General features: G+C 44.2%; 1 protein-coding gene across 1 annotated transcript; it reads left to right on the forward strand.

Annotated features, from left to right (window-relative positions):
• Positions 1–12,834: 12,834 nt before the first annotated feature.
• On the forward strand, positions 12,835–16,080 carry LOC117839510 (protein DETOXIFICATION 16). Its single transcript, XM_034719852.2, has 8 exons — positions 12,835–13,391; positions 13,498–14,042; positions 14,131–14,217; positions 14,341–14,397; positions 14,505–14,743; positions 14,847–14,965; positions 15,053–15,139; positions 15,614–16,080. Exons 1-8 carry the CDS (start codon positions 13,155–13,157, stop codon positions 15,662–15,664), a joined length of 1,422 nt encoding a protein of 473 aa, XP_034575743.1. The 5' UTR covers positions 12,835–13,154; the 3' UTR covers positions 15,665–16,080.
• The last annotated feature ends 4,884 nt before the right edge of the window (positions 16,081–20,964 follow it).

Here is a 20,964-nt window from a genome sequence, read left to right on the forward strand (position 1 = left end):
TGGCTTAATAGGGCATTTTGGAGTCAAGAAAACGGAGGACATACTTGCTGGTCATTTCTTTTGGCCAAAGATGAGAAGAGATGTGGAGAGATTTGTTGCTCGTTGCACGATATGTCAAAAGGCTATGTCACGGTTAAAGCCACACGGTTTGTATTTGTCTCTACCTGTTCCTAGAGCTCCTTGGGAAGATATTTCTATGGATTTTGTGTTGGGTTTGCCAAGGACTACGAAGGGATGTGATATTGTGTTTGTGGTTGTTGATAGATTTTCTAAGATGGCACATTTCATACCCTATCATAAAACTTATGATGCTACTCATATTGCTGATTTGTTCTTTCAAGAAATTGTTTGTTTGCATGGTGTGCCTAACACAATTGTTTCTGATCGTGATGCTAAATTTCTTACTCATTTTTGGAAGACTTTATGGGGAAAACTGGGAACTAAGCTTTTATCTTCTACTACATGTCATCCCCAAACTAATGGTCAAACTGAAGTTGTCAATAGAACTTTATCTACTATGTTAAGGGCTATAACTTCAATAGAACTTTGTCTACTATGTTAAGGGCTATTTTAAAAATAACATTAAGATGTTGGAAGATTGTTTGCCTCATATTGAATTTTCTTATAATCGTTCGTTGCATTCTACTACAAAGATGTGCCTATTTCATATTGTATATGGTTTCTTGGCTCGTGCTCCTATTGATTTGATGCCTTTGCCATCTTCTGAAAAACTAAATTTTGATGCTATTAAACATGCTGAATTGATGTTAAAATTGCATGAAACAACTAAAGAAAACATAGAGCGTATAAATGCTAAATATAAGTTTGCTGGTGATAAAGGTAGAAAGGAACTAATATTTGAACCTGGAGATTTAGTTTGGTTGCACTTGAGAATGGATAAGTTTTCTGAATTGAGAAAGTCTAAATTGATGCCTAGGGCTGATGGACCATTTAAAGTGTAAGAGAAAATTAATGATAATGCATATAAGCTCGATCTGCCTGCAGATTTTGGGGTTAGTCCCATATTTAATATTGCAGATTTAAAGCCATATTTGGGGGAAGAAGAGCTTGAGTCGAGGACGACTCAAATGCAACAATGGGAGGATGATGAGGACATCAACACCAATGATACATCCACGCCGAGATGAATACTAGTTTCTACACCGGCACAAGTACCAGTTTCTGGTCCTATTACTCGCGTATGTGTTCGTCAACTTAATCATCAAGTAAGTTCACTCTTGAGTTCCTGTCCATCATATTTAGACCATGGAGACGCATGCACTCTTGTTTTGGTTAGGAACCAGGGAGAAGATTGAAAGAGAAAAGGACTCCCGCAGACTGGATTCGGACTCCAGGACAATACCAACTTGTGATGGTCACCACGATCGCATACGCACTTGGATTGGGGTGTTCAAGTACTTCATGGATTCGTTACGAAGTTTATTTTCATATGGATCTAGAATCAAGTCCATATATGGTCTGAGGCGGACGCAATTACTGAATTACTACCAAGAGGTTTTCTATCCAAAGGTGCTGCATCACTTTAATTTGACCCAGTGGGCCGTATATCAAGTCGGGTCTATTAGGGACACATCCTAGGGTTGGAGCACGACCCCAACACCCTGGTGGTCATCCTTCCACTTTCATATACCCCTTAGCCATCACCAAGAATAGTTGGATTTTGTTTAGATCAAGTTTAGCTCTCGCTACTTACTTGTAAGCGCGCGTGCTGGATCAGTCGCCCGTCTTCTTGTCTTCGGAACCCCACCTTTTTGAGATTGAGATTAAAACCTTCATCTTCATCTAGTAAATTCAGTACTTGTTATGCTTGTTCTTGCTAGTTCTTCGATTGCTTACAGGACGAGTGCCCTAGTGGTCGGGTGACGCGCTCCACAACATCGCGGCAGCCATTGGAGGTGGTCTATCGGTTGCTAAGGCGCAGCTTGGAAGGCTGTAGCCAGACCATGAACGTCGTCTCCATCGACCAATCAAGTTATCCCACGCCTCTCATCAAAAGATTGGGAATCAACCTTAGCAGTTTCCTATCACCCTGCCCTCCTTTATATAATCCGAGGACGAGATTACTAGTCGGTTACAAGGAGGAGGCGTAGTACGATTACAGAGAAATCCTAGTAGGATTCTGTCTTCTTCCTTCCTTGCGGGTACTATGGATCTATCCCAACAATGAATGCAACACATGTAAAACAACCTTAAGTCATATTCATTTGATTTAAAAACATACAATTATTTCTCTATACTAATTTTCCTTGTCAAGTGAATAAAAGTTGAGAAATTTTAGAATTAAGGGAAATCATTGTATTAGTTTCTGCATCCTACTCACATCACAAAATTGAATATTTTAGGGTGTGAAATTTACTTAACAATTAAAATATTGCATCCCTATTATTCGAGAACCCATAATTTGTTGTCGGCTCGGATAACTAACATTTAATATATGTTATGCCAAAAGGGTTTGTGGGGCTCCTCCCTATCATATTTTACTTTGGACACAAGAATCTCAACATGGAAAACATGAAAACCGAAAGAGAATGTAATGTAATGGGATATATGTAGCTAGGTGCAACCACATTACACTTACATAGCAGCACGTACTACTGACTCGCCTACTACTAATTGGGGTATAAGTATATTACCTGTATAGCTATTAGCTACGCATACGCTAATGGAATCCACTTGGTACGTGTAAGGTGTTGGCATCAGTTTCAGTTTCCTACAATTCATGCATACGAGCAATGCCGGAGGGGGATGTAGGGGCCAAGCCCCCTCCCCCTTAAGCTATGCAAATTTCTACATACTAAAAGTTCAAAATTTGAAAATGTTAGCACTATTGGTTCTTCTTAACAAGGTAATTTTTGAGTTTGTGTTTCTGCCATTGCATGTGGAGATATAAGCATATCATTCTCTTCATTTCTCCAATTGCCTTGGCAAGTGGGTCTTCATCTAGCTCATACGATCCTGAGGCCTCATTATATCTCCTATTTCCACATCCTTGCTCTCCTTTCATGGTTAACTATACATCTGACCGGCAGGGGTGGATCTAGCGGTGGGATGGGTGGAGCTCAAAGCCCCCCCCCCCCCCCCCCCCCCCACACACACACACACACACACACCTCTCGGACAGTGGAGCCCTCTTTAGCCATTCCATGATTTTTGACAAGGAAGAAGAGAAGGGAAGGAAGAAAGAGCATGAAGAAGGAGCTCCTCCTAGGTTTATTGGCTGCATCCACCACTGCTGACCGGGTTTAGTGATTAGTGCAACTCATTGCATGTGCCTAATCAAAGACGTTGCCTCCGCCTGACCTCATATGTTTTCCTCTACCTTAAAGATTTGTCTGTACATAAGTCCTCTGCACCTTTCTATCTCCCCTCGTCTGCATGTGTTTGTCAAGCTCACTATTTATAACTTATATATTTGACTTGTTCCTGGATGTGGGCGGACAGCAAGGCATTTTCTTCCTTTCTCTCTTTGTAGCCGCACCCTAAACTGATAACAATCACCCTCTCTTTCACTCAAGTGCATCCATGGCTAAAATTTCAAGGGGAATGCTAGGGGCCTCCATGCTTCTAGCACCGACAGGGCCGCTTGAGCCCTCCCCCTCCCACGCTAGATTCGCACCTGACCTTCAGTAAGTTTGGTTCTTGTAGCGGCAGAGGGTGAATGACAGTCCATGCATGGGGTCCTGAACCTTTTCAGGTTATTTGTTGTCTTCTTCACGCTACCACAACAAACAAGTGAACATTATAAAATCAGCCTATGCAAGGTTACACATTAGAATATCTTGAATTTAAAGCAGTAGTTCATATTGATACGTTCTCAGGGAGCACGAAGTACCTATGTCTTGTGTTTTTCCCTTGCAAGCAGGACATGAGTATGGTATGCTTCCTGTGGTGGAACTTGAGTTCTCTGATGGTGCCTAGGTCGGTTCAATCCGTCTTCAGAGTCGCATCAGGGATTTACGCACTGAATTACAACCTCAAAAGCAGTTAGTGACACAAATTTATATCAATGTGCAATCTTTATTCACAATTACACTACAAAAAATCTTGTAATTCAAATTTCATCACAAATCACTGAAAAACCATCATAAACAAGTCCACATAGGTTGCAATATAGTATTTGCACAATTTCACTTAAACTAACAATTGCACAATTAACAACAAATCCATCACAACTAGCATACCAATGATTACACATTAGCACCCATATCAGCCATTGCTAGTTTACAAACAACTAAATCTAGCTAAAATACAACATCATCACATCAAACAATACCTAGACATAGATAACCTTGACCACAATCTAGATATACAAACTTGGAGAAGTTGAGGAAGTATACCTTCGATGCGTAGGAGATCCCATGGGAAGGGTCACCACAGGAGGTGTCGGAGTCGCTTCCACCCTGCTGGGCGTTGGAGCTCGACACGCGGTTGGGGAAGGTATGTGATGCTTGCTCATACTTTGTGTCTTGAAGACGGGGCTTGAACCACAGTTCACCAACTGTTGCCGCACTGTAGTCAAACCTGCCTTAGGATGTACATCTCATCAATGGGGAATTCGGGCATCATCCTACGAGAACAACAGAAGCATTATGGTGCGGAGAAGAAGTACCAGATCCAAGAATATAGGGCTTGAATCGGTCATGGATTTGAGTGCATTCTATCATTGCATTGGTAAAAGTCGAATCCACCAAACTGAGGTTGAATGGAATGAATTAGGAGCAGGGTGCGTGGGGTCAAGTAAATTCGGAGAGGTAATTATTTTCCTTAAATCAAGGGTCCCTAATTTAGTAGATTATGTTCATGCTGATGCTGTTGTGTAATCCTTATCACCCGGATTTAGTCAAGTTGCAGACTTGAAGTTGCTTGCTAGAATGAGCTGGTGTGCAAAAGGCCCAAGTGCATCATATCCAGTAACACCAGCAGAATTCATCATTGAGACTTTGAGACAAAGATGACCAATTCAATAATTACTGCTATCTTTGAGAGCCAATTATACATGGTGTGCAAGTTGCAGGACGGAATGCAATTTTTGCATCGATTACCTGCAAATATGACGTCCCTATATACGTATGCACGATCTATAATGTGAAGCATCCCCACATAAGTAGAGACTAAATGTGATCCAATTATCAGTCCCAGGAGGCTGATAACACATTTATTCAACAGATAGTTCAGAAATTGTACAGCTCCTGAAGGAGCGGGCGGGCAAGCCACACCCAAAGTAAAACTAAAGCGATAACAATACAAATCCAAGTTGCAGTCCAGTCGGACTCCGGGCTGCAATCAGAACTATGCGTCAGCGGAAGCATCCTGCAAAAGGGCCAACACCGCAGGCAGCGTTGGGTGCAGACGCAACCTCCTACTCGAGATCCTCGGCAACGTAGTCCGGATCCTCCTCTGAAGCAACAAAACAGGGGTGAGTACAAAAGTACTCAACAAGTCCAACCCCATCTACAGAGGGGGATATAGCAAGAAAATGCACAGGATATGACAAGGATAAGGTTAAGGTTCATTTGCAATAAAGCTAGATTTTTAACACATGCAAGGGTTCATTTTCAAAAGAGTTTTCGCAAGGTATTTTCTTTAGTAACCGAAACATTAAGTGAGGTTGATCCTACACAAAGGATCCAAGTTTTATCGCTATCAGACTCCCCGTCCGCCGTAGCGCACGACACAGCTGCCGGACACTTCGAAAATCCAACACACACCATAAAAACCAACCATCTCCAAATGCTAGTTATGTGACCAAGCCGTAACTCGTCCAATGTCATGGACACAGCTACCCGGATAGGTTTTAACTCTGCAGAGGTTGTACACTTTTCCCACAAGTAGGGTACCGCAGCACGATCACCTTAGTGCTAGTGCGGATCCTAACAAAGCCATTACCCACCTCAGCCAAAACTGACTAGTCAACACAGAAGCACCCAAGGGGTTAACGACCCATTCACGAGGCCAGAACCGGGACCTAAGTCACCAAGAGCTTACTCCTTTTCCATGGGCCCCCATTGCTCACCAGCACACCTGAAGCCTAGCAGTTTAGCTAGTGGGGTTCATGCTAAGCTGTTGCCCATACAATGGTCGAGTGGTTGCACGATGGTTGAATTAGGCAAGATGACACATCAACTCGATCCTTAACCATGACAAGATGGATACTCCCAACCTTGCTCAACCACTAAGGTACGAGCCCACATTCTGGCATTTCACACAAGAAACACCCATCCATCTCATCTATGCATCACCTCTCTTTACACCCGAAAACCCATTTTCTCATTTGAAAACACGCACACATTTATTCTCTAAATAAACCATTGTAATCATGATTGAAGTTGAGTAACGAGTTCCTAAGCATTCTAGCAGTATTTATCATCTGAGCAGAGCAACTCATATTTAGAGATAAATATAGGACAACAAGGAATAATCATAACAATCAAGGGGTGGCTATCCAACCATGTCTTGCAATAAAACAATATGCACTTTATAAAACAGGCCAATAGGTTGTGTTTGGAAAACTAGGTATTAAATATGCATCAAAGGGTGAGATTGGACTTGCCGTTCTCAAAGCCCTCCGGGAGCTCCTACTCGCAGTACTGGTCCTCGGGCTCGGGCTCGCGGTCGAACTCCTCCTCGGGTACTCCGCGATCTACGGCACACACAAACAAGCACACAATAAATAAAAGGAAATAAGATTTTACCCGTTGAGCTCCGAACAGAGAATGTGAACGGAAAATAGGTAGGAGGTGTATTTTCATGAAATTTGGATATGCCTCAGCGGAAATATATGGGAGGAGGCCGTGGTCGAATTTGGGATCAATTGGAGGAAGTTTGGCACATGAAATGACGTGTTAAAGGAGTGTTAGGGGCTTAAACAAGGTTTTAGGACTAAAGCGCGAGAAACCAGGGACTTATTTGTAAATATTTCTAAAAGGTGGAAGGGCTTATTTGTGAATATAGGAAACTAGAGGGTTCGATCGAAAGGGGGGGATTTATCCTTTCTTCTTTCTTTTGGCTCGGTATAGAGGTGGAGGGAGGGTACGGCCGGCGGCAGGCTGGCCGGCTTGGGTTGCCGGCGGCGAGGCCGAGTGGCGGGGGAGGGGGAGGAGAGTGTGGGGGATCCTTTTGAGGGGTCACCTCGGGCAATTGGTGGCTGGAGCTAAGGGGCCGGCGGCGGGCAAGGAGGCGGCGGCGGAGCTTCAGGCAGCGGCGGCGGTTGGCATAGGGAGGCGGGAAGAGGAGGGTTGGGCGAGCTCGGAGGGTGGTGCCGGTGGTGTGGGGAGGCGGCAGGGGCTCGCCCCCTTTTATAGGCGGCGGGAAGGGCGACGGCGCACGAGGCGGCGGGACCGGCAACTTGATGGCGGCCGAACTTTTCCGGCCGGTGGCGTGCCGGAGTGGATGTGCGCGTGGATGGCGTGGTGGCTCGGTCATCGAGGGGGCACAGGGGCGGCGACCGCGTGGGAAGGCGCGCCGGGAGGGGCGGCGTGCGGTGGGTGGCGGGCGGCGCGGCGCACAGGGCTGCGACGGGTCTGGCGGGCTGGCGCGGGACGAGCGGCACGGCGCGGGTGCGAGCAGGGCCGGGCGCGGCGCGGCCAGGCGCGCGGCCCGGCACGGCGCACGGGCCAACGCGCGTGGGCCCGGCGCGCGTGCGCGGCGCCCCGGCAGCAGGCGGCCAGGAGCAGAGGAGGCGCAGGCGGATGGCGCCAGGCAGGTGGTGCCGGGCGCCTGGCGCCAGGAGGAAAAGGAGATGCGGGGGAAAACAAAGGAGAGAGAGGAAGGAGGAAGAAGGAAGGAGGAAGAAAGAGAAGGAAGAAGGAGAAAGGAAAAGAAGAAAAGAAAACGGGGGAAAAGGAGGGAAAAAATAAGAAGGGAAAAAGAGAAGGAAGGAAGACGGCGGAAATTACGGGATTTGACCGGCACGCATGATGGATTTGACGGGCACGCGGTGAAAATTACAGGGAGCGGAAAAAGAGGGTTGACGACACCGGAGGTCGAGACGGCGGGTCCGACGGGAAGGAAAAGATTTCTCGGAAGCTCGACGGTCGGGAAAAAATTTTAAATGAGTTTTTAGCGAGTAATTTGAGTTGATAAATTTTATGGGCGTTACATAATGCCTATATAGTTTCGTCAAAAATCAAATCTCGTTTGCATTTGCGCCATCATCAGAACTCCTGGTCTTGGGGTCCTGCACCAGGACAGTCCGTCGGGTTCACACGTCATGGCCTGTTCGCTTCTGATTTTTGGGCGGCTGCAGCTGTGGCTGTACAGCCCATCCGTTCGGCTGTGGCCCAAACAACAACAGCCAGCACGCCAGCCGAACAGCTGCAGGCCTAGGCTGTTCTGATAAGCCCTCTATCTCTCCGTTATCCATCATCCCGTTCCCATCTTATCTTCTTCCCATCACGAGCCTCGCCCCGTGAAGGTCGCTGGTGGGAGTCGAAGGTAGGGTTTCCAGGCTGGCTGCCGCCCGATGCCTCCACCCCTTGTGAAGGTCACCGGTGCTAGGAGGGCTCCAAATCGAGTTCTCGGCGCCTCCTCAAGCCGTTCCCTGCTGGTGACGGGATCTCGGCGTCGACCTTGGACAGCCGCAACTCCACCCACTACTCATTCCGTGCAGATCGAGCTGACCCGCCAATGTAAGTATCCCTCCAATCTCGAAACCTCTCTGTTCCCAATTTGCATTGCTTATGCTATTGATTTCGTGCGTCTGACCCATAAGCTGGGGTAAGATCTTGTGTCCCTTTGATTGCCTAAAGAATTGGCATGGATGCTCTGTCGAATGTCCAAAATCCTGGAGTTTGTAGGCAGGCCGGAGAATCGTCGTGGGCTCGTGGCTTTCCCTTCCTATTATTGGCCTGAGTGTCCGCATTCAGCGAGGTATCAGCTAGTGTGTCTGATGTATTCCCCATGCAGACCAAGGAAATTTCAGTGTGTGCCGTAGCATATGTATCAATTTCATTGGTGTTTCTCGGGGTTATCAATCTGCTATATCGTATTTATCTCTTGTTTTGTTTCGGTATGTTGTCCAGAGTTCTACAACTCGAGATGTTAAACAAACAAGAAGATTGTGTTAGATGGCGGTGACTTGGTGAGAAACTACTGAGAATATGCTAATACATGACTTTGAGATGAAGAAAAAACTATCAAGGGTTAATTAACAAAACTTAACATGATGCCCTAGCATGGTTTTATGTGGATTAAAACAAGTCTAATCACGTTTACCAAGAAAAGTAATCTAAAACAAAAATAGTAAGACAACATGCCTGCAAAAGGTAATACGGAGAGATGGAATGGGATTATCAATGCATACTTGCAAAACCTTTATCTTTATTTTATATAAATACTTGCAAAAGAATCGGCATGGATGCTCTGTCGAATGTCCAAAATCCTGTGCTTCTGGTTACTAATATCATGTTCATTCTTATAACTGTCATATATGATGCATCGTGCAGCCTCATCTGAACTGCATATATTAGTATTCAAAGTGAAGTACATTACTCTATAATATGACTGCAATTTTTCAGTAACTCAAGAGAAGCTTAATATATTAGTTAACTTCTACACTTCATTGGTCTTGCTTATTGATATTTTTAATGTTCCATGTACCAGTGATATTTTTAATTTTCCATGTATCAGTGGCACAGTAGAGTTATCTAGACACACGGGTACCTAACAAAGGCGGTAGCACTGGCACACTCCTCTACATCATCATGGTCTCCACCTGAAGCCTGTCACTACAACTTGCATACAACTCCTGCAAGACGCATGCACAACAAGGCAAGCATCAGTTCCATCTCATTTGTGCGCATTTGATAAATGTTGCTTCTTATCTTGCATGTTGCCATTGCTACTGCGTGTGTGGCATATAAACCTTGTATTTAGGAAGGCATATAATTCAAACTTGCACATAGATGGATGCAGGCTATGCCGGGATGATAACACTACAAAAAATATTCTTGGACCTCTACATTGATGAGAAGAATAAGCTCGACTACAACAAAAAGGGCCTAACCAAGCTAGGTTGGCACAACCTCAACAGACGGGCAGAAAATATTCAGAACAAATTTAATGCCTTTAAGAGGTAGTACAAGGATTGGAGAAAATTGAAGGACAAGAGTGGTACCGGGTGGAACAATAGTACCCACACCATCGATTGCGATGATGAATGGTGGGCAGTCCGAATTGAGGTAACTACTTTTTTCTCATAATTACTGCTTCCTATCATTTACCTACTGCTTTGAATGAGGTGACCTCGGATTGCCCTGATGCTTACATATTTCCTATTTCTGACTTATAGGAGAATGAGGCAAACAAACATTTCCGTTATAGTTCTGTAATACTGACTAAATGGACTCTATTCAGCTATGGTGAAAGAAGCTGGGACCATTGAGGAACTATTTAAGGTTCTAAACCTGACCCATCATTTGTGTCTTCTAATTGCTTCTGTTATGGTTTGAACATGGTTGATCTATGTTCTTCATTTTGCAGAATGTCAAGCTCTGAAAAATTTGAGCAACACCAGCACCTCACCAGCAAGGTTGAGCGATGAGTGGTCTACCTGGTGGGATAGGGGTGCAACCATTGGTGTGTTAGCTGCGTATGCATGGTCTACCTCAAGTGAATGTGGAGTGCAAGATGGTCCCTTGCACTTGCAGGAGTTGACTGGCCGTCAATGGGTTGCTATTAACCTTGCTCACAGTAAGAAGTGCTACAAAAATTTCCATCTCCATCCATCTGCATTCCAGTTGTTGCATTCAATCTTAGTGTCCAACCATGGGATAAAATCCACATGATAATGTGATTTAGTTGACGCCTTATGGATATTCCTATGGGCATGTGGCACAAGACAATGCCAGAGACAGATGCTAGATAGATTCCATAGGTCACTAGACACCGTGAGTCGGAAGTTCGGTGAAGTGTTAGATGTCGTAATCTCTTTTGCATGTACTATTATTAGGCAAACGAATCCATTGTTCAGATGTGTGCATCCTAAGCTGCATCAATTCTCACCATATTTTGATGGTGTATAGGAGCTATAGATGGAACCCACCTTCTGGTGTCAGTCCCTGAGCATGCACATAATGATTTTATCAATAGAAAGGGGTTCACCAGCCAGAATGTCTTGGCCGTTTGTGACATGAGCATGAGATTCACATTTGTCACTACGGGTAAGAAGGGTGTTGTCCATGACATTGCTATTTTGAGCGTGGTTTTAAACCAGGCTGAGCATTTCCCTCACCCACCCCAAGGTGAGCTTATTATGTCTGTAAGGTTTATAGTAACTAACATATGGGGCTGCCATTCTAAATTGCTCTATCTATACCAATGTTGATATGTAGGAAAGTACTATTTGGTGGATTCTGGTTACCCACTGTGTGAGGGTTACATGGCGCCATATCGCAAGGGCAGGTACCATTTATTGGAGTTTAATGCCAAAGGTCCTAAGAATTTGAATGAAATTTTTAACTACCATCATTCGTGCCTTCGGAATATTGTGGAATGGTCTTTTGGAGTGCTAAAGAATAAGTGGCAGATTCTAAGAGGGATACCGTTATATACTATGGAGAAGCAATCAAAGATTATTGTTGCATGCTTTTCGCTACACAATTTTGCATTGGACAACAATGAACCTGGAATGGTTGCTACCAACATATTTGGTCATGGCACCTACCTTATTAGGACTGGTGATGAAAATGACCCTGCATCAGATTGGTTAACCGCAACTGCCAACGACGATATTAGTAAAGTCCGTGAATTAGATTGTGACTAGACTATATGGTTTGCATTGATTAGATTACATTCTTAACTGTATGCCATATAGTAACCAGGTCAGCATATTTTGATTGTATGCCATATAGTAACTAACATATGGGCTTGCCATATCTAAATTATTGTACCTGAATGTTGACCTGTAGGTAAGTACTACTTGTTGGATTGTGGTTACCCAATACGTGAGGGTTATATGGCACCATATCGCAATAGCAGGTATCATTTGAAGGAGTTTGATGTCAAAGGTCCTGAAAGTTTAAATGAAGTTTTTCTTGTCTTCGGAATGTTGTGGAATGCTCTTTTGGGGTGTTGAAGAATAAATGGCAAATTCTATGAGGGATACCGTTGTATACTATGGAGAAGAAATCAAAGATTATCGTGGCATGGTTTGCACTACATAATTTTACTTTGGACAACAATGAACCCAGTATGTACGTGGCGGACATGTTTGGTTCCGACACGTACCTTAATAGGACGGGTGAACAAAATGAACTAGCATCACATTGGTTTAAGGCTACATCTGGTGATAATATTTCCACAGTACGTGATTGGATTGCAGCTGGACTTTATGGGTTGACATAATGGAGACATTCTCTCAATATGGCTACTTTGTTGTTACGAATGTAACCTATCAATTTCTATTTATTGTGACTTGAGAAAGCACTGATCTTCTTGCTATGAACTGAGGTAGCATTGACTGAACTTTGTTGTGACCTGAGGCTCCACCTAAATTTGCTATTGTTGTCAACTATTGTAGCACCGAAATATTCTAACTATGTGTGAGTGCAACTTGCATGTCATTTATTTTGTGCATTATGCAAATTGTACATGCTTACAATTTAATTTCAGTTTTTGATTCCCACCATTTTTTAAATGATTGAATGTGAATAAGTCTAGCTTCTCTTACTGCAGCCGCTGCTGCCTGGCTGCAGCTTGCTGGCCGGCTGCTACAGCTGCAGCTGCCGAACAGCCACATCAATCATCAATCTGTACCGAACACTCTCAGGCGTGCCGGGCAGAGCGAGCGGAGGAATATATGCATACCTATTCCTCCTATGACAATCGGACGGCAACGGGGACCAATTAGCGTTCCTGATGAATTATCATTACCTTAACCCTAGCCGCCTTCCCATCCCCAATCCAGGACATCGGTCAAACCTTCAATCATCTTCGTCTCGCGCGCCGAAATCCAACCGAGGAGGCCAAGACAAAAGAAAAATCTGCCGCGCCGCCGCATCTCCAATCACCCGAGTCACAATCCCACTCCGTCCTCCCCATTAAAAACGCTCCTTTTATCGGGCGAGGAAGGAGGAACCCTCGATCGATACGCGAGCGCGGCGCCGGCGCAGATCGGGGATCAGGTCGTCGGACTCATGGACAACAAGCTGGGCGCGGCCGTCTACGAGCCGCTTCTCTCGCCGCGGCCGCAGGGCACAGCGGAGGAGGCCAAGCGGCTGCTCCGGCTGGCCGGGCCGATCGTCGCCAGCTGCGTGCTGCAGAACGTCGTCAACATGGCCTCCGTCATGTTCGTCGGCCACCTCGGCGAGCTCCCCCTCGCCGGCGCCTCCCTCGCCACATCGCTCGCCAATGTCACGGGCTACAGCCTCCTCGTACGCCCCCCGATCGACATCTCTTAACTTCCTCCTCCCCTGCCCCCGCGTGGTTCTGATTTTTGCCATCTCTTTTTCTTATTACTTCTTTTTTTTTTTGCCGCAGACCGGGATGGCCACCGCGCTGGACACGCTCTGCGGGCAGGCGTTCGGCGCGCGGCAGCACCACCTGCTCGGCGTCTACAAGCAGCGCGCGATGGTGGTGCTGGGCCTCGCCTGCGTCCCCATCGCGCTCGTCTGGGCGTACGCTGGCCGCATCCTGCTCTTCCTTCGCCAGGACCCGGAGATCGCCGCGGAGGCCGGCGCGTACGCACGCTGGCTCATCCCGTCCCTCGCCGCCTACGTCCCGCTGCAGTGCCACGTCCGCTTCCTGCAGACGCAGAGCGTCGTCCTGCCCGTCACGGCGAGCTCCGGCGCCACCGCGCTCTGCCACTTGCTCGTGTGCTGGGCGCTCGTGTACAAGGCCGGCATGGGCAGCAAGGGCGCCGCGCTCAGCAACGCCATCTCCTACGCCATCAACCTGGTGATACTGGCGCTGTACGTGAGGCTGTCCAGCGCGTGCAAGGAAACATGGAATGGCTTCTCCAGGGAGGCATTTAAGGACTTGTGCCGGTTCACTGAGCTTGCCTTGCCATCTGCGATGATGATCTGGTCTGGAAACCTTTTGTTCAACAACGTTATTCAATTCTTTACATATTCTAATAATAACGTTTGACATAAATTTTCTATCTTGCTACAGCTTGGAGTGGTGGTCGTTTGAAGTCCTTGTGCTGCTGTCTGGACTTCTGCCAAATCCTCAGCTTGAAACTTCAGTGCTGTCAATTTGGTATGCATTGTGCTCTAGTGATGTGCGTGGCTTTACAAAGAACAAGCTTTTGCACTTCATATATGTTTTTTTCTACTTTAGTTTACTGTCGCTAATTAATTTTTTAATCAACCTATTTTACAGCCTAAATACTGGTGCTCTGCTCTACATGATACCATTGGGGCTCACTTATTCCATAAGGTAACCTCCTCAGATACCACTTCACGATCTGTTTTTTTTTCTTTCTTTTGTCTATGCGCAATTTCTTGTCGACATAGTTGACAGATTATAATGTTCCTTCTCCACAGCACACGTGTTTCCAATGAGCTTGGTGCTGGGCAGCATCAGGCTGCAAAGACGGCAACAAAGGTCGTCATGTACATGGCATTATCAGAAGGATTGGTTATATCCTTGACCATGACCCTGCTACGGAATGTTTGGGGATATATGTACAGCAATGAGAATGAAATTGTGACTTACATTGCAAAAATGTTGCCAATTCTCGGGATATCTTTCTTCATAGATGGGCTTCATAGCTCTCTTTCAGGTGGATTTCACTGAACAACTCATATATGAATCTAAATGCTGCAGAATGTTAACTCTGAGCTTGTACTTGGTGCTAATTTGTATGATTGCCATATACTTGCCAGGGGTCCTCACAGGCTGTGGAAAGCAAAAGGTTGGGGCAGCTGTAAATCTCGGCGCATTCTACTTGTTAGGCATCCCAATGGCTGTGCTACTTGCGTTTATCTTCCATCTGAATGGAATGGTACCATAATATCCACATCTGCTCAATATTTTCTCCACAACCACAACCTTGCACCTCTGAACTCTGAAACTGCTTTTCCCTCGATAGGGCCTTTGGCTCGGCATTGTCAGCGGAAGCGTTACCAAGCTACTTTTTCTTGTGTTTATCTCGTGGTCCATACAGTGGGACAAGGAGGTAAGTAGAGCAAATCTGCCAAACACTACATAAGGTCCCATTTGGATCCCTTTCATTTCGAAGGAATTGGAATCTACCCGATGGAGTAGGCTATTTGTTTCGGAATGTGGCATTCCACAACTTTCCAAAGTTTAGATATAAGCCTATCTTAAATTCATAGGGGTAGGAGATGGAAATTGATTCTATGGATCCTCATGTTATGTTTGCAATGTGCAACTTATAGCACGCTCTTCGACTCACTTTCCTATAGCAGAAGTGCAGCACAAAAGTATCTCTCCCACATGGCTAACAATAATATACAATTATATTCCACATACAACTATATTAGATTAATTAATTTGTGTCTAAATTATGATTATTAGAATGGAATTCAATTACAAGATCCAAACATCCAAACGGGGCCTAAGTCAATTTTGTGGTTTATTCCAGAGTCTGGGTCAGTCAATGATTCTTCTTTTTCCTTTTATATCTCAGGCAGTCAAGGCAAAGGACCGAGTGTTCAGCTCATCTCTCCCATTAGCATGAAAGATGTGAAAGTTGCACAAATTGGTAGCATTCCCGATTGTTGCATAGCATCAGTGTTGAGTAGACTTAACCAAGGAATAATGATCAGGTCAATCAAAAGAAAATTTTCATTAGGGGAAATATGTCTGGCATTTCAATTCAAGTCATAGGGACTATGGAGGAGAGCAAAGTAATGTACACATGATAAGCCTATCAGAACCAGATCCAGAAATTCTGGGTTTTTGGTTGGTTTTTGCAGGCAACAAGTTAGCATATATACAGTTTATAGGTGCAAATAATATCTGTATTGCACCTGGGAGTGTCAAGTTTTGTAACACTATTGATTGAATGAAGTGACAACGATGGATGATAGCTGTTCACGTTCGACGAGATATGGCATAGCTAATGAAGGTCCAATTGGAATTTTGAAACATCAATGGCATGTGGAGTGTACATCACCGATCATGTTTTGCCATGTATGACGTGGAGTGTACATCATTGATCATGTGTTGCCATGTTGACGTCATGGATAAAGATGTTTATCTACAATAGAAATATTTTGGTAAGTTATTCCCGTTCAAAAGCTTAGTTTAATAATTCAAGATATGTTAAAATGATATGAATTTGGGTTTAGATGATAAACTTTGCTAGAGGAAGAAGGGAACTCAGGTCTGGGAGGCTAGGCTGATGGAACACGAGCTGGATTATTACTGGGAACTTTACTTTGACTAGTGTAAGACATGTGTAACGCTACAACAGTATTTGGTAATGCAAACTAAATAACCAAAAGATGATAATTATTAAGTAGACTTATGGCATCGCTAAATCAGAAGCATATTTGTGGCGTAATCAATACTGTTACTTAAGTAGCAGAAATCATCATGGCCATATTACAGGAACTGTTTACCTGAAGCAACACAAAAAATCAGCAACATCTATTCAAGAGAAACAACAAACGACTACTGCAAAGCTACTATAGCAAATCCAACAGCTTGGCAACAATACATCGACGGTGGTCCACCTCTTTCTGTCAGTAAATATTGGATCAAGCAGCAACAATATGCAGAGACGACTAACTGAATAATTTCAGTTACTTTCAGCAGAATAATTAAATGAAAGGTTTCTGAATCCTGACAAAAGCAACAGCATGACTCGACTTGATTGATCACAAAGAAGCATCAGCAATACGTGGAGATATCCTGCTGAAACAGCCTGCATTCAGAAACAAAAACAAATGGTGACACGGAGCTAAATAACGAACATGTCCAGTATAAATGAATACAATGGCAAATTGCCCAAACATTCTGGCCAAATGTAATATAGGAAGCAATCTACGTGGCATACTCATGTGTATGAAAATAGTAATTGTCTTAAGGAAACTAACATTGTAGAGCCTAATAATAACTCCTTGTAGTCTTGTACACATTTTTATGCCGGAAAATAGGCCTTTGAATCTTTTTCACGGAAAATTTTCAACATGGCATAAATATATGCAGGCATCATGGTGAAGCATCAGTGAGGATTTTAACTCTGCCAGGACTGAACATAACATGCATACAGAATGCATAAAACATGACCAGAGAAAATAGGATATTAAATTAGGACTTTGAAGAGCTACTGAGCAGTGTTCGATAAAAAAGGAGCTCTAAAAAAGAGCTACTGAGCAATAAGGACCAAAGGATAAAGGTTTAGTTTGGTACATTACTTTGAAGTTTTCACTTTTGACCCTGTCAAACCTAGATCTATGAAATAGTATTCCCAAGGTAGCTCATCAAGAGTTCAAGACTAAAGTGCCTAGTCCGAAAAACAGCATAGTTTTCAGTAAGCACATAATTAAGTCATGAACTTGTAATGCCATGCAGACTTCATTAATTATGCTTATGTAGATAAAATTCTCAGCTCCTAATTTCTTCTACATAAGGTCCTAGACCGAAAGAGTTCTCACAGTAGATATGTTCCCTTTCATGCCCATATAAATTATGTGTCATATGAAATTCAGCAATTGCATACTCACATAACTCAACCAAGATCAGTAGACAAATGCATCACCTTAGGGACTGTTTGGCACAGCAGTTTTTAGGCTGAATCTAGGAGCTCCGCCAAATAATTTTTTAGAGAGAAGTGATTTTATGTTGGTTCTGTGAAATCATTCTCTGGAATGAACTAAAGTGCTGGGAGCTGAAAAAACTAAGCATGTGTTTGGTTTTGGGACTAAGTAGAATGGGTTGGCTCTGTTCCACCTTTGTGGGTTGGGTCCAACCCATCTTGTGTTTGGTTGAAAGGGTTGAGATGGGTCGATTGGATGTCATTTTAACACCGTTTGTAACTGTTGTACGTGGGTTCCACATGTCATCCACTATAATTTTTTTTATCCAACCTTCTTCTCCACTTCAACCCGGGCTCCCGGGCTCGCCCCGCCACCGCCGCCGCCTCCCGGGCTCGCCCCGCTGCGCTCTCTTCTAGGAGCCCCAGGCTCATGCGCGGGCGTGGCGGAAGACGGGCCACACCACGATGTCGTCGTCCTAGAAGCTAGAGCCGTCGCCGCCATGACCAGAGGAGAAGGAGGCGTCGGCCGAGGCGGACGTGAGGGTGGGGAGGTGGGGCGCGCACGAACGGAGAGGACGGCGTCCATGTGGGTCAAGTGCGTCCGCTCGTTTTGGGCGGATGTATTCGACTCGCATCTAGGAGGAATATTCCCTCCTGGATCCGACCCAACCCAGATGCATTTCCAAACAAACGGGGGTCGATGGGGGTCGAACCCAGTTCGACCACCAAACCAAACACACCCTAACTTCTCTTGATTCACTTCTCAAACTGAATCTTTTCATAAAGTTTGTCTCAGAGAATTACTTTCAGCCATAGAATTACTTCTCTCAAAGAATCAGCTACCATAGAGAATCAGAAATAGGTGGAAATCCACCAATTAATGTTTGTAAGAGGACCTCCAAAGTAGTTTAAAATATGGAAACTAAATGGGCGCTTGGCCATGACCCCTTGACTGCCGGTGCAAAATGATTCCCGAAATGTATCTACTCAAATAGGCCTCAAGGATACCTCTCCATTCTCTCTAATGTGTGTGTTTTAAAAGAAGTGCCCCCATTAGGCAAGAATGTATAATAAAAGTTAAATTGATTATGTCTATAAAATCAAATGAAGGACTTATATCACTACAAACAAGCTACAAAAAGAGGAAAGATTTTAGAGAGCATATCAAGCGCCTGGGATGGGATATATTCCATCTTGGAAATAAAGGGTTGTGAAGAACTCATGGACAAGAAAATTAGCTGCTGTGTTTGAGAACAGTGCTTGATTTCATATATTGCATTGTTGGTTCAAAAATACCAACACGCATGGTTCCAAATGAAACAAAAATATTAGCATCAAGATACACTTCTTCCACAAGAACAGTTTCATATCAGCATAGAGTTTTGCAAAAAGATGTAAGAATTGCCTATTGGGCACTCAATTCAGCTAAAAAACTGAAATGGAAATATAACTGACCAAGGTTAACATATTACACAGCTACGAGGTTTTTCACAGGACAGTGAGGAAGGATTAAATAATCAATAAAGAATAAGTGACATTTCTCCCTGGACCTATACAAGTAATGGGAAGACAATGCAACCAATCTGTAAAGGGAATATCACCTTGTAGTCATGACGTATGTTTCTGTACCAATTTTCATTTCAGTTCATTATTTGGTTCTAGACTAGTAAGCACTACAAAACGTACCCACCGAAGACAGGACACAGGAGCAAGTAATGCATATTGCATCCTACAAGAAAGATCAGCTATGTACAACTGAATTCAGCTTGATTAAAGTTCATTGCCCATTGGTGGTGTTCCACCCAAAACAGGGATGTGTGGCGTTGGCTTTGGCTATTTTGCAAAAAAAACCCTCCGCTGTTCTAAGATTCGCAACTTAGACCAGCTCGCTCAACCTGCACAGTAACCGCATGCATATATTTTTCAAATTAACCCTCGTACTAAAATTATTTGGATGCCAAGCTGTCATTTTTACAAAAAAACCCCGCAAGGCAATTTTCAAAAACTTCCTGCTGTAGCTGAAACCTAACTGCTTCTCTCCTCCCCGCTGCCGCTCTCTCTCTCTCTCTTTCCTTGCTCTCAGCCGCCACCTACCCTCCCCTTCTCCCTCTTCGCCTACCTCTCCGCCGCTCCTCCCCGCCGTGGCCCCTTCCTATTCTCCACCATTGCCGCCCTGCCCGCTGCTCCACCACCGCCGTCACCTCGACCGCTCCCGCGGGATCACTACAAGAAATCTTCTAACTAGTGACGAACCAAAAAGTGTCATAAATCCGTTTTTTGCGTCATAAATTGTGATTTATGACACGAGAGTGATGAAAACCCTTCGTCATTAGTCGAGCATCATAAATCGTGACCAGTGATGTTCCTTATTTCAGTGCGTTAGTAAGACAATGATGAATGAAAATTCATCCCACATGTCGTCATAAACTGGCTCCTACATAGCATGCCACGTCGGACCACAGTTTGATGTGGCATGACGGTTGTGATGAACTGTTTCGTCATAGATTGAATTAGGCCCCATTCTTGTTGGACCATCATCATAGATTGATTTAGGCACAACTTGTTGTGCCGAGTCCAATAATTGCTGCTGTCATAGATTTATTTAGGCTCAATTCTTCTTGGACCGAGCCTAATAATTGTTGACGCCATAACTTGATTTAGGTACAATCCTTGTTGGATCAAACGCAACATATGCTAACATCATAACTTTGTTTAGGCCAATTTCTTAATGGATTTAGCCGAACAACTGCTGACGTCATAACTTTTCTTATGCACCATAAAATAATAGGCTGATAGGGGTGAGCCTATGAAATTTTGGGTCCAGTTATTTTTGGTTGTAGCCTAGGTAGCGCTTAATTGAAATATAATCTACTTTAATATTACATACAAATCACTTCGATAATTGGCATCACAAATAATCTTTCCATACCACGCATACAAATAAATGTTTCTCATCACACTTCACACATTATTACTCATGACCAAAGAACAAGCACAAGCATATTGTCCCTATGAGATCACAAAAACCACTACACATGATATCTCTCTGACCAAGAACAAAGCTAGCCTAGAAACACATTAAACAAAAACCACAATACTCACAAACTAGCACAAGCAGCTGGGAGGACATGAGCAGATGTCTAAGAAACACATTGACCTTACCCTCTGAAGTTTAGCAGTTGACGAAGGAGGTACTCAGTTTCTCTTACTGCTTTCTTCAAACTCTCAATCTCCTTAGACTGCATTTTCATTGCTGCATCTGAAGCTTGTGCCTT

Source organism: Setaria viridis, chromosome 9, assembly GCF_005286985.2.
Source record: "Setaria viridis chromosome 9, Setaria_viridis_v4.0, whole genome shotgun sequence".
Lineage (NCBI taxonomy): Eukaryota > Viridiplantae > Streptophyta > Magnoliopsida > Poales > Poaceae > Setaria > Setaria viridis.